This window comes from Sorghum bicolor, chromosome 5 (assembly GCF_000003195.3).
Source record: "Sorghum bicolor cultivar BTx623 chromosome 5, Sorghum_bicolor_NCBIv3, whole genome shotgun sequence".
NCBI lineage: Eukaryota > Viridiplantae > Streptophyta > Magnoliopsida > Poales > Poaceae > Sorghum > Sorghum bicolor.
The window spans coordinates 1,924,493-1,949,394 of record NC_012874.2 but is presented as its reverse complement, the minus strand read 5'-3'; the positions used below and the strand labels follow the sequence as shown (position 1 = coordinate 1,949,394).

General features: G+C 43.4%; 4 protein-coding genes and 1 long non-coding RNA gene across 7 annotated transcripts; 2 read left to right on the top strand and 3 right to left on the bottom strand.

Annotated features, from left to right (window-relative positions):
• LOC110435932 (circumsporozoite protein-like) lies at positions 242-2,061 on the bottom strand. The gene is made up of 2 exons (XM_021462041.1): positions 1,417-2,061; positions 242-532 (listed from the first exon to the last, which is right to left on the bottom strand). The coding sequence occupies exons 1-2, from the start codon at positions 1,853-1,855 to the stop codon at positions 495-497; spliced, it is 477 nt and encodes a 158-aa protein (XP_021317716.1). The 5' UTR covers positions 1,856-2,061; the 3' UTR covers positions 242-494.
• LOC8069258 (AP2-like ethylene-responsive transcription factor At1g79700) lies at positions 6,265-12,205 on the top strand. Its single transcript, XM_002450149.2, has 7 exons — positions 6,265-6,652; positions 7,373-7,458; positions 7,937-7,945; positions 8,147-8,235; positions 8,994-9,118; positions 10,039-10,115; positions 11,308-12,205. Exons 1-7 carry the CDS (start codon positions 6,387-6,389, stop codon positions 11,916-11,918), a joined length of 1,263 nt encoding a protein of 420 aa, XP_002450194.1. The 5' UTR covers positions 6,265-6,386; the 3' UTR covers positions 11,919-12,205.
• LOC8083051 (ELMO domain-containing protein C) lies at positions 12,824-16,500 on the bottom strand. Of its 2 annotated transcripts, none has more exons than XM_021461393.1 (10): positions 16,308-16,500; positions 15,526-15,684; positions 15,329-15,437; positions 14,814-14,923; positions 14,207-14,275; positions 13,922-14,037; positions 13,765-13,819; positions 13,548-13,668; positions 13,270-13,412; positions 12,824-13,172 (listed from the first exon to the last, which is right to left on the bottom strand). In XM_021461393.1, the coding sequence occupies exons 2-10, from the start codon at positions 15,658-15,660 to the stop codon at positions 13,071-13,073; spliced, it is 960 nt and encodes a 319-aa protein (XP_021317068.1). In that variant the 5' UTR covers positions 15,661-15,684; positions 16,308-16,500; the 3' UTR covers positions 12,824-13,070. The 2 variants fall into 2 exon arrangements, with proteins under 2 accessions (XP_021317068.1, XP_002448930.1); XM_002448885.2 differs by having other exon boundaries at positions 12,888-13,172; positions 15,526-15,687.
• Positions 16,580-21,733, top strand: LOC8083050 (GDSL esterase/lipase At5g08460). Of its 2 annotated transcripts, none has more exons than XM_021461391.1 (2): positions 16,580-17,679; positions 21,365-21,733. In XM_021461391.1, exons 1-2 carry the CDS (start codon positions 16,656-16,658, stop codon positions 21,625-21,627), a joined length of 1,287 nt encoding a protein of 428 aa, XP_021317066.1. In that variant the 5' UTR covers positions 16,580-16,655; the 3' UTR covers positions 21,628-21,733. The 2 variants fall into 2 exon arrangements, with proteins under 2 accessions (XP_021317066.1, XP_021317067.1); XM_021461392.1 differs by lacking the exon at positions 21,365-21,733 and adding an exon at positions 17,788-17,966.
• LOC110435632 lies at positions 17,711-20,518 on the bottom strand. Its single transcript, XR_002453427.1, has 3 exons — positions 19,683-20,518; positions 19,537-19,597; positions 17,711-17,863 (listed from the first exon to the last, which is right to left on the bottom strand). It is a non-coding gene; the product is annotated as an uncharacterized LOC110435632 (long non-coding RNA).

Sequence of the window (24,902 nt, the reverse complement as noted above, 5' to 3'; positions counted from 1 at the left end):
TCACTGCGGGGGTAGGAATGGGGAGCTATCCTTTGACGGGGAATTTCTCATTAACATCTCTAGTGGCAATTAATGACAGATCCTATGATATGTATGAAACACGGATGGACATGGAATACTAAAAGTTAATTGTTAGCTACTAGCTAAAAATTAGCCTTAGTAGGTGCGCTAACTGTTTAGCCAAGCCTCTAACTCAACGTGCATCTCCACCAAAAAAAAAATCTTAATTTTTTTTCGAACTAGGGGCTATCCCATTTCCATTACTGACAACGGAAATACATTGTTACCAGAGTTTGAACAGACAACAAAGCCAGACAGTTCAGAACAGAAAAGAGAACTAAAATAGTGAAACCAGCCTAAAAACGTTTGACATCATAGCGGAAGCAAAGGACATAACAGTAGCCAAACAAAAGATTCCAGACGACACACGGATCTTCAGGTCGCCTTTCAGTGATCTGAATCCTGGCATGCTTCATCTTCATTGACAAAGTCCTTCATTGCGCCGTCTGATTGTCTCCACGGCGTTTCTTGGCTAGAATAAAAAAAAAATCTTAATTGGGGTGCGCCATGGCAAAACAGGGACGTAAAACTTAGTGCAGTATGCAGTATACTATTCTATTGGAATATAGAAGTACCGGTTTTTATTCCTCGTATCTCATTGCGTGTCTTTCTAAATATAAATCCCAGAAAATCAAGAGTTAGTGATAAATAATTATTTATAGAACAAAACTGAATAAAACCGGAGATGTAGCTTAATTGGTAGTAGAGCACATTCTATCTATTATATAGAGTTGTTTATATAGTACAAAATTGAATAAAACTATGTAGCCCTATCCTATCTTCTATATATTATATAGAGATACGATCTCGAACGGTTTTGAATTCCTCGCGTCTCCCAGTAATGACTAAAATATAGATAGAATAGAGGCACATGCATATATATGGTTATATTCCTTGCATTGCATCTCTGTCCAAATAGTGTATTGTTTTCTCTTCTGCGTGTCGTCTTTGTTGAAAATAAATAATTGTATAAAATATTATCAAAAAGATAGCTGTATAAAATACTAAAATCAGTTGTAGTGCAAGACTAAGTAAAACTTGGCATGTAGTAGCTCAGTTGGTAACGCATTATTATACTATACAAGGTAAGGTGTTTGATTCTCGCATCTCCAAATAAGCATTTTTTCTTTTTCCACGTATCTTTGCTAATTAAATCGTCCTGCAAGATTGCTATAACTAATACTAGTACAGAAAAATTAATGGAGGCGGTCACTTTTGATTATTGGAGGCGGGCATATGCAATCGCCTCCAATGGAAGGTCTCGGTTAATCAAAGATTAATGGAGGCGGTTGCTTTTGTCAGCCTTCGTTAATTAAATAAAATAAATAAATAAAAAGAAAAAAATCCCAAACGTGCCTGGAACTGAGCCACACGGTAGCCTCCCAAGCATCGTCGGTAAAGAGGAGGGGGTTGGAACCACCGCCAAGGATGACCCGAGGGCCGGATCCGCCGCTACTGAGGAGGTGGCTGAATCCGCCGCCACCGAGGAGGGGGTGGATCCACCACCGAGGAGGAGGGGGTTGGAACCACCGCCGTCGAGGAGAAGACGGCTAGATCCGCCACCACAGAGGAGACGGTCGGATCCGCCGCCACGGAGGAGGAGAAGGCCGGATCTGCCACCACGGAGGAGGAGACGGCCGGATCCGCCGCCACCGAGCAGGAGAAGATCGGATCCCCCGCCACAGAGGAGGAGACGGTCGGATCCGCCGCCACAGAGGAGGAGATGGCCAGATCCACCACCACCGAGGTTGTAGGGGCCGGATCCAGCCGCCGACGAGGAGGAGCCCACTGCCATTTGCACCACCGAGGAGGAGGGTGCCGCCAGGCAAGGGGATGAGAGGGGAGCGTCGCCAGGGGAGAAGAGGGGTGCGCCGCCGGGGAGGGAGGGAGGGAGGTAAGGTGGGGGAGAAGAGAAGTGGCTGGCGACCTCGAGCTGTCATGGGGGAGAAGAGAGGGGAGGGGAGCGGTGCGCTCGGCTATGGGAGTGCAGGCGCCGCTTGGCTGTGGGAGGGAGTGGGAGAGCAGTGCAGTGAACCCTAAGTTTGAGTATATATATGAAGATGGTTATTGGGCTCTGACTGGGCTGGCTGAGCCTCGGCCTTTTAGGAGGCAGGCCATATAGTGTGCCCGCCTCCAGAGATAGATTTATGGGGGCGGGCACTATAACGGGATCGCCTTGGAAAATAGGGTATTTTTGGAGATGGTTGTCTTAAGGTGTATGCTTCTATAAATGTATTTTCGGAGGCCGTAAATCACAGCCATTAATCGTGACAGTTGATTTTTGTGCCTGCCTCCATTAATAAAAGGGAATGTCTTGTAAAATCATTTGTGTAGTAGTGTAAATATTATGATTGTAAAATTGGTGACACTGCAAAACTAAATATATAGTAGTTGGGGAAGCTCTCTCGGCAGATCGATCAGAGCACTATTCAAAATTCAACGCATGATAGCGACATGGGGTTGGATTTCCAGCACACGTCCCTGCTGCTGTCGACACTGCAACTGAAACAGTACATATATATATGCTGGTACATGTTACTGAGTATCAAATTTTCAGAGCGAACATTTCATGTTGTTACCCCTCTCTGCTTATTCAAGTGTAGAAACATATTGAGTGATGACTGATGAGTACGTGTTCCATATGCCAATCCTCACAGAACGAAATTGCAGGCTTGACTTGTGCCATCCGATGCTACATATGCTATACTATATATCATTATTACCACTTCGGAACTTCCATCTCAGTCAGAAGAAGGTAGGGTTATGGAACCATTGGTACATGGTGAGAAGATTCTTTTAATTAAATTTATTAATTAGTGCACCCTTCCATGCCGCAGCTGATGAGGTAACTTGCAAGCAAGCAATGCACACAAACATGTTGCTGCATATATAACTGTGTGGAGACTGGTCTGGCATAGAGAGGTTAGGTTATTAGATAGAAAGGTTTGGAATTTCCTTTGCCGTGGCTGCAGAGTCCGGCGACCTAATGCACACCGTACGTTTAGTTTTCACTTGACCAATTAATGCAACTCCATCAAGCAAGCAAACGACGATCGATAGATCCAGCAGCAGAAAACTAACCAAAAAAGTAGCTGGGAAACCAGAGGCATTACGGTTAGCTACTAAACCAAACACGCACACACGCACACGCACTCGATTGCAGGTTTTTACAAGCAACGCGGTGTGATTAATTAGAGCCTGCTTAATTGTCTGAACAAAACAATTCAGAGCCGATCATGGTGCTGATGCTGCACAGGAGTCAGCAGGAGCAGCGAGAGCGAGAGCTTCTGCTGCCGTGCGTGCGCCCGGTCGGCGTCATGGCGATTTTCACGGGGTCGTCGGAGAGGTAGTCGTAGCCGCCTTCGGTTTGGTTTGGAAAATCCTTGTTTTCCCCCATGCATATTCCCATGCCATGCGTGCGCGGTCATATGATCCACATGATAATTGATCCGAGGCCGTCAGGCTGCTAGTAGCTGTCAGTTTTCTGAATTCGATGGAACACGTACGTTTTGTGCTGTGCCAACTGTTTACCTAGCTTGGGTGGCTGCAAATCCTCCACAAATCACAGTTGCGTTGATTAATTCGCCATGAATGAATTCAGTCCAGCGGCCACTAGTACTTATCAGCTGTATTTTTTCTGCCAAGCAACAATGTTTTTTCTCAAAATAAATCAGTGAATAATATTTTTAGCGATGGCTTATCGGACAAGCAAACAGGTTCAGTTAATTTAGGCCTTGTTTGCTTTCAAAAAATTTTGCAAAATAGGAATAGTAGCACTTTCGTTTGTATTTGACAAATATTGTCCAATTATGGACTAACTAGGCTCAAAAGATTCGTCTCGTCAATTTCGACTAAACTGTGTAATTAGTTTTAATTTTCATCTATATTTAATACTCCATACATACGTCTAAAGATTCGATGTGACGGAAAATCTGAAAAATTTTGCAAAATTTTTCAGAACTAAACAAGGCCTTATCTTGTCGGATGATATCACTGTTATCATTAGAGCCTCTTCGCTCTTAAGTCTAAAAAATCATAACTAATTACTGTTCGCTGAATTATTGTAAGAGATAAACATTGTTGGTTGATCTAAAAAATCATAACTAAATACTGTTTGCTGAATTATTGTAAGAGATAAACATTGTTGGTTGATAGAAAAAATACAGCTTATAAGATAAGCGAACAGTCGTTCCAGATTTTGGGTGTTTAAGTTGTGTAAGTGAAACTCCTCTAAATTTGAGTAATTAAGGTGGCGTTTAGCACGGCTCCTCACGAGGAACTTCTCTAGAATAGCTAGAGCCATTTTAGAGAAGTCATAATTTGTGGCTTCGCCAAAATGTCTCTAGCTTCTCTGCTTTTTACTTAAAAATGGCTTCTCCAGAAAAATATTTGGTAGGACCCCTCTAGAAGAACCAGAGCCGGAGCTGCAGAGGAGCTCTAGCAAACAGGCCTTAAGCTGTGGTACAACTATTCGTGCATGGAGCATCTGCAACACAGAAATAGTAATATTTATAATTCCAAATAAATATCATTTGATTATTTATGAATTAATTATATTTTATAGTTTACATATTTGATGTTATAGATTTTTATAATTTTTTCAACAATTTTGGTCAAACTTAGATGTTTTAAGTTTTCAAGAAAAAAAAATAAAATGACCTATAATTTGGAATAGAAGAAGTATTAAGAGGGGAAAAACAAAATCAATAAAATGGCAACGAAATGACACCTTGAGTACTATACAGTTCTAGCAACCGGACTGCTCGTGACCTCACCGCTTGCATGGAGGGCCTTGTTCAAGCATAATGTGCGGTCGTTGGAATCGGACACCAGACGGACAAAAATGTCTAGAGCAAAGCAAACAAATGAATTAACCCGAAATGTGAGATCTGAACTGGGAACTGATGAGTTGTAATAAGCTCACTGAGATGGCTGTAGCGTGCTCATGTTTGGATCTATTAGCTGTTAATAGCTACTATGTAGTTAATACTAGCTGATAGCTAATATTAGCTACTTAACTATTAGAAGTAACTGTTATTCTCTGGTTTGGTTGAATTACTAGTAAGATAATTATTGGTGAAGTATCCAACTAATAATTAGTTACACTATTAGCTGGATCCATCTGGACCTAATTTAAAGAAGGTAAGTACTAGTAGCTAACTATTAGCTCTATGGATTTAAACATTTCCTTAAACATGACCTTAGTTTCCAAGTTTAAGCCGCGTGACACTAGCACAATGCTGAGTACAACTACGGGTGTATTCGTTTGGTTAAAAAGTCATGGCTAAAAGACTATTCGTTGATTTATTATGAGAAAGAAAAACACTATTAAATAAATGACAGATTTAATAAATAAAATCAAATAAACAGGCTCTACATCAACCAATTCGTCGAAGACGTCGTAGGTTTGTTTGGAGCGTATGAAATCTCACACGAGAACGCTATAATTTTAAGGTTTGTTTGGATCACATAGTAATTTCAAATAAAGATCAGTTTGGTTTTCTGAAGGAAAAAAAAAACAACGAACTCAAGGACAAGACAAACACAAAAATCGTGTTGCAAACAGTGTTTTTTTTTTCGTTTACCGAAGCATCAGCCATGGTCAGCACAGGCAAGAAGCCATGGGTCTGGTCCGTCCATTCTCCCTCCGGCGGTCCGGTGAAACCGTGAAAGCCAACAAAGATCGTGGGGGGTGATTCATCAATGTTGATGATTGATCTTGGCGACATCTTGCTCTGCTTCGACATGTGTCGGTCGCCGGCGGCGTCGGAGAGAGAGAGAGCAGAGCAGAGAAGACAACCTGCCTGCCGGCCTTGGGACTGCAAGCGCGGCGGGCGCGCCGCCATCAGGACACGGCGCGTCCACCACACTGACGCTGCCATTGCAACGCTACTCCCTCCCGCCCGCCCGGAGGTGAGAGGTTGGCAGGTGGTGGAGGCCGCGCGTCCGTGTCCGTCCACCTGTCACCTGCCTCCTCAGTCCTACAGGCTCACGGCGGCATGCCACGTAGGCAGACCTGCACCTGCACCTGCACCACCACCACACCGAGATGGCGAAATGCCAGGCGAGCATGAGCAGCCTGCAGCCGGCCGGACGGACGGGAAGCACGCACGCGCCACGCAACACACAGCAATGGCAGTTGGCAGAGCAAAACCCCCCCGCCCCGCCCCCACACCTCTATAAAAACCCTCCTCTCCCGTGGCCCCGTCCTCGTCTCGTCTCGCGTCGCCGCCACTCAGATTCACCGCCGCGCGCGTCTCCTCCCCCTGCACCACCACCAGTACACCGTTCATCGAGGAGAGGGACGGGACGGGACGGAGACCACCATGGACATGGAGAGATCTCAGCAGCAGAAGTCTCCGACGGAGTCTCCGCCGCCGCCGTCGCCGTCGTCCTCCTCGTCCTCTGTCTCCGCGGACACCGTCCTGCCCCCTCCCGGGAAGAGGCGGAGGGCGGCAACGACGGCCAAGGCCAAGGCCGGCGCCAAGCCTAAGAGGGCCCGTAAGGACGCCGCCGCCGCGGCTGATCCTCCTCCTCCTCCCGCCGCCGCCGCCGCCGGGAAGAGGAGCTCCGTCTACAGGGGAGTCACCAGGTACGCACGCATCTCTCGCCGCTGCATGCCTTCGATTCCGGCCGCCGCCCCCGGATCCTGCATTGCCGCCAAGTTCGCTTCTCTCTTTGATTCTTTCCACCGCACCTTCACTCACAGCCGCCACCGGAGTTCCCAATTCCGATCGCATCTCCCCACTCCAGCCCCACTCTACCGGCGGCTGCGCTTCCCCACCACCACCACCCCACCGGATTGCTCCCTCCATCCCTTCCCTTCCTTCCTCCACCCTGCGATCGCCTTGGACCACGAAACCTTCAGTTGCACACATGCATGTCACACCCGCCGCCGCCGCCAGTCCCTGCTCGTTCCACCGCTCGTCGATCGAACACGCCACGGCTGGCGGGGCTCCTCTGCTCCCCGTTTCTCTTTCGTCGCTGCTGCTGCTGCTGCTTCCGCCGCTCCCCAAATTTCCAAGCATCGCTTTCAGCGAGTCAGAGGACGATCGAAAACAAGTCGTTTTCTGATGGCAAGCAGAGTAGAGTAGGAAAAGTTGGTTCATCTGCAAATATTGCTGCTGCCATCCATCTTGTTGGTGCTGCTCCATTAATTTTCTCCCTTCATCTTCCTTCTTTCTTTATCGAGCGCTGTATATGAAGAACTTTTTTTTTTTTTTTTGGAAATTTTAATGCCTCTCATCTGCTTGCTGCTCACCAACATTCATAGCATTGATACGCGTGGCGCTGCATGTCAACACTTGAACAGGCACAGGTGGACGGGGAGGTTCGAGGCGCATCTCTGGGACAAGCACTGCCTCGCCGCGCTCCACAACAAGAAGAAAGGCAGGCAAGGTGTGTACTGTATTTCTTTGCAGAATTCATCGACCACAATTGTTCTATTATACTATTATATACTTGACTTGATTGAAGGAGAATGGAAATAGAGACTGTTTTCTTCCTGATGAAAAATGGCTCCCCCACTGTTCATCTTGTTTATTTAGTATTTTCTCAAAAGAGGAACAAAATCAATCTTAATACGAGGATTAAGCAGTAACAGTGGTGGTAGTAGTACTGCATAACGCATAACAAAACCAATACTAGGAAACCCAACTGAGGTCCTTTGTCCTGTGCAAGGGATCCTGATGCATAGCGATCCGTTTTTTTTTTTTCATTTCAAAAGTGCACCGAATTTCTTAAGGCTGACATTCTGATCAAGCTTTGTTTATCTCCCTTTTTTTTCTGCCATCTTTGTGGGGGTCCCCTTTGCGTTGCGCCGGTGATCTGCATGTGGCTGTGATCTACTGCTGCTGCTGGCTGCATCCCTCAATAGTCTATCTGGGTAAGTCCCACAACAAGTCCCCTCTCCCTCCCCTAATATACCTATCTAATCTACGTTGTGCTTGGTCATGCTTTGCTACTGCTTGCCAGATTTCATTTCATGTTACTTGTCGTTCGCCAGATCGTGCTGCGATCTGCGTCCTTGTCTTAATGTGGGCGGAACAGGGATTAATTTGGTCAATTATACATGCATGATCTGCAGGGGCGTATGACAGCGAGGAGGCAGCTGCTCGTGCCTATGACCTTGCAGCTCTCAAGTACTGGGGTCCTGAGACCCTGCTCAACTTCCCTGTAAGCTCCTCCTGCACTCCTGCTCTTATCCTAGGAACACAAAACTGTCGGCCCTGCTTGCTTGTACTCTGTCTCTGAAGAATTGTCTCTTCCCGTAAAGTTTATTTTGCCATTACCCTCAATCTCTTATTCATTGGATTTGTATTGAGAAGTATTTTTTATTAAGATATGTGTTTGTACACTTCTCAATGTAAATCTAATGAATGAGAAAAAAAATCCGTCTTCTGTCTGTTCCTTATATATACATAAATAAAAAGGCAAGAATTGGCATTGTTTGCATCAAAAATAAGTTAGTGTTCTGTTCCCCATTTAATTAGCAAGAACCAGCCAGGATGTTTTGTATCCTGTATTCCTGTTCATGCATGGCAACAAAAACATTCTGCATGGCCAAAGAACCCAGAAAAAAGGGACTGAATGGGAAATGGATTTTTTTTTAAAAAAAATATGCTGAAATATTTATGAACGAGACAGGCAGCTGCTAGCAGTAACAAACGAAGGTGACACTGAGCAAATGAGCTCACAACCCCTGTCGGCTTGTTGCAACTACTCCTACTAGTAGTAGGAAGCATGGCATCATATAATGAAAACGCGGACAAGACCAGCCTCCATTAATGTGTGGTCGTAAGCAAGCAGAGCGGGGGCAGTAACTGGCCGTCAAAGTTTGTTTGCGGTTCCTATGCGTGTTAACAGTCAGAGTACTAGTAGTATATTAGATGAAACCAGTCGGCTAATTAAGCATGGTGATTTGACTGATGCAGGTGGAGGATTACTCCAGCGAGATGCCGGAGATGGAGGGCGTGTCCCGGGAGGAGTACCTGGCCTCCCTCCGCCGCAGGAGCAGCGGCTTCTCCAGGGGCGTCTCCAAGTACAGAGGCGTCGCCAGGTGCTTATACTCCCTAGTATTAATCTATTAATTATACTATTCTTGATTTGAACACCTACATCTTGATTTGATCACCTATTGTTAGTTTAAACCCTCTCACTGGCCACTACTCCCCCGTCCTGATCACCTATTATTAGTTTATTTAAACCCTCTCACTAGTCAGTAGTCACTACTCTTCGCGTCCTGATCACCTATTGTTAGTTTATTTAAACCCTCTCACTAGTCACTACTCTTCGCGTCCCATAAAAATTATCATTATAGCTTCCAAGAAATCAAACATTATGAACTTTAACCAAGTATATGTAAGAAAATCTTTGTATTTATGATACATAATTAGTATTATTAGAGAGATCAGTGAATATATTTTTCATAATAAAATTGTTTGCAAATAAAAATGTTACTAATATTTTCAACGAACCTAGTTAAACTTAAGAAATTTTAACTGAAACTAATCTCATAACGTCATTCTTTTGAGGAGAGAGAGTAGTTGCTAGTAGGATCTACCATTGATGTAGAGTGCAGTACTCTGCTAGCTCAGTTAGCACATGCACTGACCATGGAACACACCTGGCAAGAGGCTGTGCAGCTCCTAGTGCCAAAAATGGATGGCACTGATTGTGAAATGGGGTCCAGGCTGCACACTGACTCACGTTGGTGACACGGCACAAGCTGAGGTCCACCTGTAACGTCAGAGCCATGCATCACCTGGGCCTGTGACACGTCACACACCCCAGCCATGTCATGCATTGTGTTGTGTACCCGAAAAATGCCAGCTCTGAAACGGCATGCATCACAGACTAGTTGTTTTTTTTTCAACCAGTGCATCATTATTCAGAGATGCATGCCTTGAATTCCTTCGGTTTTATAAGCTAAAAGAATAATTTTTTTTGATGGTCTTGTTGTTTTCATTGATGGTCTAGGCATCACCACAACGGGAGGTGGGAGGCACGGATTGGGCGAGTCTTTGGGAACAAGTACCTCTACTTGGGAACATTTGGTATGGATGGACAAGCAGTGTACTATATTCCTCAATGATATCTATAGTTTCATGCTCTTTGCGCTTCTTTTATCAAATCAGTTTATGCCAGCATTTAAGCGCAACACTTGTTTGTTGTGGAATTGTCCTACTTACTGCAAGGACCACCTAACTTTAACCAGTTTTTATGAAGGTTGATCAACCTAACTCCTACACAATTGAATGGCTCGTATTTCTTAGTTTCCCTTCAATGCAGGCTTGGCAATTCCCTTTACTATTCAGACATGGTGATCCTAACTGCAGTGTCTCATTTATTTATTTAAAAAAGATAAACACTGGATCTGATCATCCATCAAATCAGATCATACTACAGGAGCATTACACTGATGCACTTTTCCTGCCCAAAAACATTGTCCCTTTCTCGACTGTCAAGATCAAGACCATGAGACCAAGATACTACTGTCCTGTGAGCAATCCCCAGACGACTGATCCTCAACGGTCCAACTTGCCCTAAAAATTAGTGGCAAACTGTTGGCTAATTACCAGCCAAAACTACATGACCCTCCAAGCTCATGTGACAAGCACGTGATGGGAGTAGTCGCCACTCACCTGCCAGGCACTGCTAGTGGCAGTAATAATATGATGGTGCCTAGGGATCTTCAATTCCTCAGCGCTGCCGACCTTTTCTCTTTTCTTTTTTTCACTTGTCTGCGTGACTCAGCAATAGCAGCCAGTGATCTCTTCACGTGCATCAAGCATGCCCTGTGTCAAAACTAGATCAAGATTCAAGATCCAGACCACAGATTTGCTTTCACCCCTATTACCATAATAGAGGGCAAATGAGAGAGCAAAACACAAAGGTTAACTAGTTGCACTGAGATTGGACATGTCCAGTGACTGGCACATGTGAAAGTAAGCAGCCACCACCGTCCATTCAGATTAGTGAACAGCCATAAGTCTGCAATTCAGTGTCTCCCATTAAGCATAATTTATGTGCATGTTGTTTTCTCTAAACCAACAAAAACATATATTTACCAGAATCTGTCACCAAATATTTTGTCTTACTTTCTAGAGGCAGTGTACTCTAAGAACAATGGCACTTGAGCAAATTTTGCATTGTGGAGTGTCTCAAGATATTAGCAAAGCATCATGTCTAAATTTCCGCTTTTATCCATTCATTCAGACAAACTTACCATTCGTTTTGTTTCTGCAGACACTCAAGAAGAGGCAGCCAAGGCCTATGATCTTGCGGCCATTGAATACCGAGGTGTCAATGCTGTAACCAACTTCGACATTAGCTGCTACCTGGACCACCCACTGTTCCTGGCGCAGCTCCAACAGGAACCACAGGTGGTGCCAGCACTCAACCAAGAAGCTCAACCTGATCAGAGCGAAACAGAAACTATAGCCCAAGAGTCTGTGTCAAGCGAAGCGAAGACACCAGATGACAATGCAGAACCTGATGACAATGCAGAGCCTGATGACATCGCGGAGCCCCTCATCACAGTCGACGACAGCATCGAAGAGAGCTTATGGAGCCCTTGCATGGATTATGAGCTAGACACCATGTCAAGGTCTAACTTTGGCAGCTCGATTAATCTGAGCGAGTGGTTCAATGATGCAGACTTCGACAGCAACATTGGATGCCTGTTCGATGGGTGTTCTGCGGTTGATGAAGGCGGCAAGGATGGTGTAGGCCTGGCAGATTTCAGTCTGTTGGAAGATTTCAGTCTGTTTGAAGCAGGTGATGGTCAGCTGAAGGATGTTCTTTCAGATATGGAAGAGGGAATCCAACCTCCAACAATGATCAGTGTGTGCAATTGATTCTGAAACCTATGCGTCGCGTGCGTGCCTATGTGAGATATCCAAGGAGGTTTTCACTTTTTAGGTGTCCTGTCTTGGGTATACTTGATTTGTCCAATGCCACAGAGCCACTGCTGCAAAAGCAGCTGAACTTTCTTGTAGAAAGCCCATGGCAGCTTGGCATTAGACAAGTGTGTTGATGTTCCTTAATTCTTTGAATTTGTTCGAGGCTGCTTGACTAACCTTAAGGGTTTGTCATTGTCGCGCTTAGCCTAGATTCAACTAATCACATCCTGAATCTGAAGTAATTGTGCAGTATCACAATTTTACATGGCATGATGATGGCAATGCTGCCAATGCAGCATAGATTTGTTCGTTTGAACAGTTTACAAGGCTGTAACCATAGTAGCACCAGATTAAGACCCTGTTCGCTTTATCTGCCGAATCTGTTTATCATTTAGCAGTGTTTTTCTCTTACAATAAGTCATGACTTTTCAAACAAGTGAATAAAGCCTAAGAAATATCATCATGACTTTTCAAACAAGCGAATAAGACATAAGGAATATCGTTTTTCCCTTCTACTCTGTATGTACCCATCAACTATCGTCGTTGGTTTCCGTACCAAAAGTTTGACTCGATTTGTAGAAAATATATATAACATTTGTATCTTCAATTAAAAAAACTAAATTCAAATATCTATCTAATGATATATGTACCATAAATATTAATATTTTTATATATATTTAGTCAAAGTTGTTTCTTGAGAAACGAAAATGACAGATATTTAGAGGCAGAGGAGTATATTTAATCTTCACAGAAAAAAAAAGCATTGTGTAAAATTTCTTTCCATACAAATGACACGCTTCCGAAGCAGATAATTTACCCTGAGACACAGAAATAATTTGTCACCGCTTGCCCAGAGAATAAGATGTCTGAAAGTCGTAGTTTCTTTTTTTTTTTTTGATCTAAACTAGGACGGTAGGACCAATGTACACAAGCATCACATTCACATATTAATGTCAGTAGTTGCAGACAAGTCGTTTCTTTTCAAGGCACCATATATGAACATACACAATATCACATCTTCAACATCCAGTGAAAGAATGGACAACAAATTTAGACAATCTATTGACATCTAAAATGTATCTCTTTTCCTGTGAAGTACAAACTGGGCTACTTTTTCAGCAATCTGAATGATGGCATGTCTTGAATGCGAGAAATACCTCCGATGGTTAACTCTTGCTCTAACTGAACCCGTGTAGACTTAAGAACCTCCTGATAATATGGGCATAAAGATAATCAACTCAAATTGGATGATGACATGGGAAAACTTTAGCATGCATAAACTGTTGTCCTAGTAAAGAATGCTCACATTGAATTCCATATAGCTAGCTCGCCTTGCAAGCCATTGGGAATCAAGCACCTTAAATGCTAAACAGAAAAGGTTATCGAAAGCCACATCGTCATCTTCGAGTAGTTGAACAAAGTGAACACCAGCTTTTGTTCTCATTTTTCCTACAAAGAGGTAAAAAAGATAAGACTTCCTTCTCCATAGATTGCCTGCTTATGAACCAAAATCTGAAGGCAGTGTGAAGGGAAAATGGATCTGAATGGTACTGAAATATTTTAGTAATCATTGCATTCAATCACCTGACTGTAAATCCAGCATTTGAACTAACATATAAGATATGTTTACGCCGCCTACTGCAAAAGGATACTCCCATTCAGCTCTCTTACCATCCGCCTTATGCAGTAGCCGGTGAAAGGAATCCTGCATGTAAAATCAACTGCAGAGCATTAAACACAACTGACTCACCCACTGATGGACGATTTATAGAGTAAGTGCCCAGGATGAATAGGAACATACTGGGTAATTTCTGGCGAAGTATATTAGATTCTCCAAGGACATGAACCCAGCTGCCCTGCAAGCATAGGATAGTTTAAAATACAAATCATATGGCTCAAGTCATGTCAACATAATTGATGATAATTTATCAAGAAACATCATCACTGAGGAACTGAACCTAAAATCTGTTGATGGATCTGAGTTCTGCCAGCCCATCTCCTTCCAGAGATCTGACTTCAGAGGAGGAAGTTGTCTGTTAGGGTAAGCCAACCTCCAAAGTTCTTTCAGGGCATCCTGTAACAGAAAAAAATATTATTTCTTCTGAATTACAATGCCTTTATCGATCACGAGTATCACATACCAAATTGAGATACATTTATCCCATTCTTCCCAGGGATAAAATTGGCATTCATTTGATAAGAAAAGGGATGCCATAAAGGTAAACTATATACAGAATGAGAACCTGATGCTTGACAGAGGAGCAGTCATATGGCACATCTATCCTTTGTCTCAACAATCTTAACCTTTCTTCCTACAAAGCGAAACTGTCCAGTGTCAAATACCAGAACGCAGTGTCATAACAAAGTTGCGCAATGTAAACAGAACTTTTGCAACCCAGAAGGAAACCAAGAATATATAAAGCTGCTCTCTCAAAAAGGTTAAACTAAGGGAAGAAGGATTCATCCAATTTCTTTTACAAACACGCATGTCAGCAAGGAGAATATCAACTGAAAAGAAATTAACACATGTGACATGGATACACTGACAGTTTTCTTCACGACTGAGGTAAACAAGCATGAACATCTGTTTCACACACGTCTAAAAAGAGACATTCAGGCACTGAGTTAACCACAGGTGTTTATTTTAAACATCAATCAACTAATCCAAGATCTTTAGCTTATATAGGCTATAAGGAGAATATGATAATTTAGTCTTATCACATTTCTGTTAATACTAAGGACAAAATCTTGATGATAAGAGACTGCATGCTTCCAATTAAATGACTCCCTTCCCTTGCTGTTGTATAGTAGTTCAAATGAAAAATAGGACGTTTGCCAGCACCACCATACCTGTAATGGACTGAGATTAAGTGCAACTGTCTGTCCATTTTGTGAACTTTTGGAAGCAGAACAACCAAAGAGTCTAGCTAGCCAAGATCCAAATTCAGAAAGAAGATTTACTGCAAGTGAAAAGTGGGGCCTTTTTAGAACACTGGAACATCAGAATGGCAGTGATAACAGTAGTAAGCGCAGGGTATAACTCAGAAAAGAATGACAGAGGTGAATTTCAACACAAACAATACATAATTGTTGTAGTAGAGGATCTTGTATACACAATCCAACATACATTTGCTTATCAATACCTATCCTGTAAGATGGTGTCCAAATCACTGAGGGAAAAAAATGTGAGACCAGTAGATGTTTCCAGAAACAGAATTGTCAGCAACACCCAAGTGATAACCCATAAACATTTGGCTAAAGATGACGAATTTAAGTACTTGGACTGTAGGAGTAGGTTATTTGATATACATAGGACAACAACATAACATCTAGCTCTTCGTGGATTAAGTTTTCAAGGAAAGTACCTATGTTTCTTGCAGATTGAGCAACAAAAGTTGCTAGAAGATGTGCCCAACGAAGACACTCCTTTCTCGTCCCATCCAAGAAACCTGACCGTGTAATAGGCTCATATATCTACAAACAAATAAAAGAAAGTGCTTGTTCAGAAGGCATGAACCAAAAGTTGGTCAACGACCCTAACTTTTCAGGAGAAGCTACGAACCTTGGATTTCTCTTCCTGAGTATTTCCGAGAAGAGATTCTGTTATAGGATCTGACAGTGTTGTTTCCATTTGTTTTTCTCCTGTTTTATCAGTCTCAGCACTGCAAGGCCTTCTTTTTATAGCTTTTGAGGCCATACTAGCCGGCTGTATGAATCATGCCTTCTGGGAGAAGAATTGGAAGGATGTCACAAAGTCTCACCAGAAGAATATACATTGAAAACAGCTGTGAGCTGCCCAATGGATAAAGACCAGACTAACTACTGAATATGCTATTGGTCCACAACGATCCCAGGAATAGCTTTAGAAGTTCAAACACGAATCTTTCATCAAAAATGTTCAAACACGAATCAAAGCCCATAGAGAATGATGACATATACAAAACTGGACTGTTCCCAGTAAAGGACAAATTGGATAAACAAAATCCATAGAGGAATCTCCTAACTAAATACAGTGAAGCAAGTCAATACCAGCAAATTTAACCCAGCGTGCTGCACACACCAACTAATCAGAACGCTGCAAGCAATTTTCACTAATTCGCAGCTACTTGCCCAACCCCCAACGAGCTCACAGCCTACATAGTACATGGAAACAAAATCCAAAATCTAGGCGGTTTTCTTCATATGGAAGGTGATTTCTGTTTCTGCGGGAGGAATCTTGGGAAAGGTCGCATCCACCAACATATCCAATCCAGCCCGCATGCATGAAATTCCTCCAAGGAAAGAAAAAAAAGAAGGGGGCAAGCAGCGGCATTGCATCACAGCATCAGATCGCGATTCGCTTACCTCGCCGATTCGGGAGACCGAAGCGGCGCGTTCGACGCCCGATTGGGGCCCGATTTCCAGTCTCCGCGCTTCCTCTTCCGCCCGATTACCGAGGAGACGAACCTGCTTGGGCGTCAGAGATTCAGAGATCCCCGCACCTGCACTGCACGGCACGGCATCTGCTGCGCACACGGTATTTTTCTTTTACTTCAGGGGTGTTCGTGCAAATTTGTTGCGAGACACGCTACCACTAGGGGCCTACCGTGGAAAAGAACATTTTACTGGGACCCACCTGTCAGTTGGCAGCACGATTCCATTTCGACCTCGCCGCGCACGCCAGCTACCTGTTCGCGCCACAACGCCGCGCGCATGGCGCTCCTCCTCCTCGTCCTGCTCTGCTTCGCCGGTGGCGCGGGCGCGGCCGCCGAACCGCCTCGCTCCCCGGCCACCGCGCTCTTCGTTCTGGGCGACTCCACGGTCGGCTGCGCGGCGACGGCGAGCGGCAGGATTCTGCCGCTGAACCTGACCACCACCGCCGCCGCGCTGCCGTCCTCGCTCTCGGGCGGCCCGTGCCTCTTCTTCCCCGCGTCCCGGCGCCGGCTCCCGGACCTCCTCGCGGCCAGGATGGGCCTCCCATCGCCGCCCCCGATCTCCGCGCTCAACGGCACCGCGTCCGAAGCCGCGCGGGGCGTCAACTTCGGCGGCGGCGGTGGGCAGCTGTTGTTCTACGGCGGCGGCGAGGGCGGGTCGTCACCGTGGTCGTCGGTATTCCGCTTGGGCTCCGTCGGGCAGCAGGTCCGCCTCGCCTCCGAGACGCTGCAGCTGCTGCAGCTCGAGGCCGCCGCGCCGGGGGAGGGGGAGTCGTCCGCCGCGGTGTTCGTCCTGTCGTTCGGCGCCGACGCCTACGCGCGCCTGCTCGCGCGGGGGAACGCCGAGGCCGACGCCGCCGCGCCCAAGCACGGCCGCCGCGGGTTCGCCCGCCTCCTCGCCGACCGCGTCGCGCGCGCCGTCTCGGTACGTACGCGCGCACTTCTCTCTTCGCACGCGGTACGACGAACGAACGCCTTGACGCGCGTCATGCGGCGGTGCGGTGCGGTGCTGCCGGCGGCGGCGGGGTGTGCGTGCGTGCAGGAGCTGTACGAGGCCGGCGTGCGGAGGGTGGCGGTGATGGGGGTGCCGCCGCTGGGTTGCGCGCCGCGCGTCATGTGGGAGCAGATCCCCGCCCGCGACGGCGGCGGCTGCGTGGAGGAGGCGAACGAGCTCATCGAAGCGTACAACGGCAGGCTCGCGGCGAGGCTGGACGACCTGCGGCCGCTGCTGACCGGCGCCGACCTTGTGTTCTGCGACGTGTACAAGGGGATGATGGAGATCATCTCCAATCCCGCCACCTACGGTAATAAAAGGTCTAATTTTTCAATCACTTATTAATAATCTTTCGTCTTCACTTAGAACATCACATAGTTTGAATTGACTTCGAAACTATCCTCATCGATGAGCGTAGTTGGGGAGCTGAAGTACTCGCTGCATGTCTGAAACTCTGGAAGGGATGCAGCCTTTTTCGATGGTCAGAAACTAATCTGTTACCAACATTTGCTTAATCAAAGAATAAATAAATAACAATGCAACAGTACTTATCTGATGTCATTGCAGAAATCTTAACTGTTCTATATTCCAGTGATTCAGAAATCTTAACTGTTCTATACTTCCTGTGCAGTTTCTTTTTAGAATTTTCGGGCAGAATCCTATTCATTTAACTGAACAGAAGCCAAAAGACGATTTAAACACCGTTACAGCATAGGGGAATGCCATCCCATCTGAAAAGTCCTATGCAGTTTCTTGTCTAGACCTAGATTATCATGTTTAATCAAGTTATATAGTCAAGTATGAAATCTATGAGTTAACATTCCTGGACGGCTGAACCCATCTAGTGCGCATATGGAAAGTATGTCTTCAGAGTTCAGACTTGAGAACTTAAATAAATCATTGAACTTATTAGAGGCCTAGAGCTATCTTCAGAAAGTGGTAATCTTGGTTTTTTTTTTCTTCAAAAATTAAATCATTGAACATATATTACAAAAAAAAAGGGCAGTAGCAACTAACAAGTATTCCAACAACTAGCCTGATGAACACTGAAAATTAAACCTGACAACAAAAATAGATAAGGGCTAATCTGTGACACAGCAGGTGGGCCTCGGCCCATTACCACCCTAAGCAGGGTGTAAGCCCACAGCCAACCTGACTGCAACCGTTGAATAATATAAGATTTCTTGCTACCGCTGCAAAACGTGCTCAAAACGGTCGTATATATATGTTGCGGTCACCACGACCAATTCGTGAACAAAAATGGTGTTCCTATCGTGTGTGTGTGTGTGTGTATATATATATATGGACATACAGAGCAATACAAATTCCATGCTTCCCGGAGAAAATGAGAGGCATCGGACTTGTTCGCCATTAAAGGACCGTGGTTTTGTTTGTCATCGAAAATAGACACGACGAGATAATGATGGATCTTGGTGACTCAAATCAAAAACAAATATTCCATGCCACTAGTAATAATTCACCACAATTATGCTCTTTTTTCTCATGTTTGAGGCTTTGCCGTGGAGAGCCTTAAAAAATCAAATTGGGAAAAAAAAGTAATTAATATATATGCTACAAGTTAACTGTTATTAGTATAGTACTATATGTATACTTTAATTTACTCGCAAAAAAGTAATACATACTTTAATTGTCATATTAATTAAGGTCTTGTTCAGTTTGGCTCCTCCTCTAATCTTGAAAATGGATCTAGCTTCTCTATTATTCACTAGAAAATGGCTCATCCTCTTAAAGTATTTGGTAGGGCTCCTCTGGTTCCTCCGCAGAAATTGTTGCTCGAGCCAGAGACATGCCAAACAAGCTCTAACAAAAATAGATTACTAGGCCCATGCTGCTTCCTTCAATTCTCCAAGGGCCCTTAAAAATTGTTGAGATGGTCCTGGGTGTCTGCGTGCCTGCCGATGCTTTAGTGGTTTTGCCGACAGTGTGGTTCCATGTGACGGTTGTTGTTTTGTTTTTTCTTTAAATATTTTTTTGTTGTAGTTTGTTTCTTCTTTATTAATATATGTCCAGCATTTTTTTGCTAGTGACTTTCAAAAAAAAAAAAAAATACATGTAGCAATCCAAAACCTAGATTATTAATTATTTCCAAAGAAAAAGAGAGATGTCGGACCTGTCTAGGGATGATGATGATAGAAGCTCTAATTACCTACTTTGGGTCATTGTGTGAACCAAAAAACTTGTTCAGATGAACTGGACTGGCATTTCACCTATGAAATTTTAACGAGAGAAGAAGCGAGTTAACTAGAATGACATCTGACCGTAATTCTTTAACAGCCAACAAAAAATACACACCGTTGAAGAAGTGCCCACTTGCATCATCTTTGGATTGGAGTATTGGACGACCTGTATATCCAATGACGTGGACTGTGGCTGTCCTACGTGTCACTGAAAAGGAAGCGACGACGTGACGTAGCAGCAGCTAGCAAATGGTCGGATTTGCTGATCAATCATCAGGCCGGGAAACTACCTGACTGCATGCAGTGTGTTGTTGCGTTTAATTTGTTCCACGTGAGATATATATATACTACGGCCGGCCGGTGTACGTCTGCGGGCCTGCCGATCGATCGATCGATAGGCCGGGGGTTTATGGCGAGATAACGAAACGAGTGCAGTGATTCCCTCATCGCTTGCGTTGCGCGGAAAATGACATGATGAGGATTGAGATGCTTAACGCTGGCTGGCTCGCTCTGGTTGTCCATTACAGTATTCTCCATCTGCCTTCTTCAATCAGGAAAGCAACGGATATCCTCCATCTGATCTTCTTTGCATCTGAGATCCATCATCCATGCATTATATATGTGTAATCGTTTTATATATGTCTGTATGAGAGTTCCTACATTAATATTAGGTGGATGAATTTTTAGGAAAAGAAAAAAAAAACTTACACCAACTAGTGTAGCTAGTATAATCAGGCATTTTTTTGATACAAGAGCTAATTTACTAGCTAGCTAAAAAATATCTAAAATTAGCTCTGGTGTATTCAAAAAAAGGAGGGTTAGCTAATACTCCCTCCGTCCTATTATATAAGGCGTAACAACCTCTAGTACAAAGACCAAGAACACATTAATTCTCTCTCAGCACTAGTACTACTGCATTTATATATGTAAGAGAACACGTCTTATATCATGTGACATGAAAAAAGTACTCCCTCCATCCCAAATTGTAAGTCATTCCAAGAATCTTGGAGAGTCAAAGCATTTTCACGTTTGACCAAAATTATAGAGTGAAATACTAAGATTTGTAACGTAAAGTGAGTATACTATGAAAATATAATTAAGGAAGAATCTAATGTTATTTAGTTGGTATCATAATAATTATTATTTTATCATATAAATTTGGTCAAACTTTGAAAAATTTGACTCTCCAAGATTCTTGGAATGACTTACAATTTGGATGGAGGGAGTAGTTATGTATTATATATTAGAACGGAGGGAGTAGGTGGGTTAATCTTTTAACTAAGCCTTCAACTATTCGTTAACCAACTAGCTATCCAACCTCAACTGATTTGAGCTAATTTTTTGCACAATTGTAACTAATCCTAGCTCATGCAAACATACCCTAAGGACAACTCATACATATGATACAATCCACTGGTTTTCTATAACTAAACAATGACAAAATTGCATGTTCTTACCTGAACAAAAATTTTAGAAAATCAGACCCCTCACATTTGAGAATGACATATAGGAGAAAAGCAGTGTTTGGCTGGCAGGTCTTTGGTTGGTGCTAATGCTCGTGCTGATTACATGCTTGGTTGGCTGGTTTTTGGCTTGTGCTAATACTTACGCTGATTTGTTGTAAGAGAAAAAAAAAGTATTGTTTCATAAATGGAAAGTAGTGCTAATAAGTTCAAACGGATATGGATGAACACTGAAGTCGAATGATAGGCAAATTGAAGTCAATAGCTTATTAACTTACTTATACTTTTGTGACGATGCATGATGCTGTGGTACGTTACATTGTGTTGTGTATAGGATTGGAGGAGACGAGGGAGGCGTGCTGCGGGCTGGGCCCCTTGAGGGCCACGGTGGGGTGCGTCAGCAAGGAGATGGCGTGCGGCACGCCGGAGCGCCACGTGTGGTGGGACCTCTACACCCCCACGGAGGCCGCCGACGACCTCGTCGCCAACTGGTCCTGGACGTCGTCGTCGTCGGACTCCGGCGCCGGCGCCACGAGCATCTGCCGCCCCATCTCTCTGCAGCAGCTGGCTGCTGGGTCGCCGCCGGCGGAGGTGTAGGTTCCAAAATATTTTATAAAATGGACACCGTAGCTCTTTCGTTAGTATTTGATAAATATTGTCCACTAACTAGGCTCAAAAGATTTGTCTCGTCAATTCCGATCAAACTGTGCAATTAGTTTTTATTTTTGTCTATATTTAGTACTCCATGCATATGTGTCTAAAGATTCGATGTGACGGAGAATCTAAAAAATTTTGCAAAATTTTTTGGAAGGCCTTGTTTACTTCCCAGAAAATTTTACAAAATTTTTCATATTTCCCGTCACATCGAATCTTTAGATGCATGCATGGAGTATTAAATATAGACGAAAATAAAAACTAATTGTACAGTTTGGTCGGAATTGACGAGATGAATCTTTTGAGCCTAGTTAGTCCATGATTGGACAATATTTGTCAAATACAAACGAAAGTGCTACAGTGTCCATTTCCTAAAATTTTTTGAACTAAACAAGGCCTAAACAAGGCCGAACCACACTCGCGTGCGTTTGGCGTGCTACATGACTTGATGTGTGTGTATACGCCACGGCAGCTAGCTCTGCATCATATACTGCATGCAGGTGCTGTCACTTTTTTTTTTCCTTTTGAAAAGAGGTGCCTGCTGTTTACTGTGATGCCATCAGTAGGATGCATCATGCATGCATGTGTGACGACTGACGAGCGGCGGCTAGGGTAAAGTGATAAATATGCACACACGGCACGGCACACGATCGACCACATGTGTGCTGTATTAGGCATCCGAGATGAAATTTGTCTGGATATCGGATGTGTCGGAAGGGTTTTTAGAAACTAATAAAAAAACAAATTACATATCTCGTCAGGAAACTGTAAGACAAATCTATTAAGTATAATTAATCTGTCATTAACACATGTGGGTTACTGTAGCACTTAAGGCTAATCATAGAGTAACTAGGCTTCAAAGATTCGTCTCGTGATTTTCAATCAAACTGTGTAATTAGTTTATTTTTTAATGTACATTTAATGTTTTATGCATGTGTCCAAAGATTCGATGGGATGGATGAAAAATTTTTAGATGGGAAAGTAAACAGGGCCTTAGCTGATTAGCTAGCTGAATGTGATGCTCCTTAAGTGGTGCACTGCAGAGAAATGGGCCAACGGTGCATCATTTTACAAGTTTAGCGATGCACGATGCATTGCTTAACAAGTTTAGAGAACTAGAAATTTATTATGGACCTAAATAATCTCTTTTGATGAGCACTACACGTGGTACAGTAATATACCCTAAAGACTTAATAAAGCAATACACTATAGTAATTAAGAATCCGATTGAAATCAGCAGCTGAACAGAGCTGACTGATTTTCAGTAAAAACATTATTTTATCACCGAAAAGCGTGAGCGACGCCGCGAGAAGAGTCGTCGTCATGTGGTGTCGTGTTACACGGATCCAGCCATCGGATGCGGATGCCGGGCCCGACGGGGCAGACACTTTGTATTGTTGCATGTTCTCTCGTCATCAACATTGTATTTGATAAATATTGTCTAATTATAAATTAATTAAATTTTAGTTTTTATTTTTGTCTATTTAATGCTCATGCATATATATACCGTGAGATTTGATGTGATGAGAATCTTAAAAAAAATTGGTGCTTTTTAAGAACTAAGCAAAGCCTAAGACCATACATTATATATGAGTGGACCATAATAACTATCTCATTTTTTTTAAAAAAAAATACTATATAATCATCTTATCCAGGCACTGGCGGATACAGTGGGTATTCCTGATATTCCCAGGAATACCCAACTTTTTTATACACTCTATATATATATATATATATAATACATTAGCAAATTAATTTTTTCTCTCATTTTTTAGTGTATCTTTGTATTCCTTTTTCCACATAGGTGCTATGTTAGCTCGATTGCCAAAATTATTCTATTTTGTTGTTTCTACAAATGAAAATCTAATTATTTATCTCCAGACCACATGCACATGCCACCAAATATTAGTACAAATCATATTTTATTTCCAAGACAAATCGGAATATACGCATGACAACATGTATAACAAACTATTCTTTTCGTTTGAGTGAACAAGGCACGAGTGGGAGGCAATTCCATAATCCTCATTCCTAAATCTCTAACCCTAGCTGACCAGGCATGACGTAGTTGTGGCACTGCTGGTTCCCATTGTCCTAAGCTCCTAGCGGCGCGGGGCGTGCAACGCGGGCGCGGTCTCTGTCTTCATGCTACGCCTACGTGGCGACAGGTGAGGGCGCACGTCGCTTATGAGGTTAGAGGCAACAGTTGAGTGGTGGCCCACCAGACATCAGCAAGGGAATACCCAAAATCTAAATCCTGGCTCCGCCACTGGATCTGATCTCTCTTAGGCTACACATGAACGATGGTGTAACCATATATGTGTAGCCTAATTAGCTCCGTACTCTGTTCGCTTGCAATCACCAGTGCTACTATTCAGTGAATGAATAGTATTCTTTTTCTCAAAAAAAAAAAGCATTTGCAGCAGCAGCAGTTGATGTGTGTGTATACGCCACCGGCAGCTAGCTGCAGGCATCCTATACTGCATGCAGGTGCTGTCACTTTTTTTTTTCCTTTTGAAAAGAGGTGCTGTTGATGCCATGTAGGATGCATGCATGTCAGCATGTGTGACGACTGACGAGCGGCGGCTAGGGTAAGTGATAATATGCACACACGGCACGGCACACGACCACATGTGTGCTGTATTAGCTGGTTAGCTAGCTGATTTTTGTTTTTGTGTGTGTGATGCTCGATAAGTGGTGCACTGCAGAGAAATATAATGGGCCAACGGTGCATCATTTTACAAGTTTAGGCCTGCCTTGTTTAGTCTTTTTAAAATTCTCCGTCACATCGAATTTTACGACATGAAATATCAAATATAGAGGAAAATAAAAATTAATTGCACAGTTTACCTGTAAATCCGAGATAAATCTTTTGAGCCTAGTTAGTCTATAATTAGACAATAATTACCAAATAAAAGCAAAAGTAATACATGATGCATTGCTTAACAAGTTTAGAGAACTAGAATTACAGACTCAAAAGATTTGTCTCGTAAATTACAGACAAACTATGCAATTAGATTTAGTTTTTATCTATATTTAATGTTTCATGCATGCGTTCAAAGATTCGATGTGACAGAGAATCTTGAAAATTTTTGCAAAATTTTGGGAAGTGAACAAGACCTTAGTTCACCCCAAAATTTTAAAAAAAATCAAGATTCTCTATCACATTAAATTTTGTGGCATATACATAAAGTACTAAATATAGACGAAAATAAAAA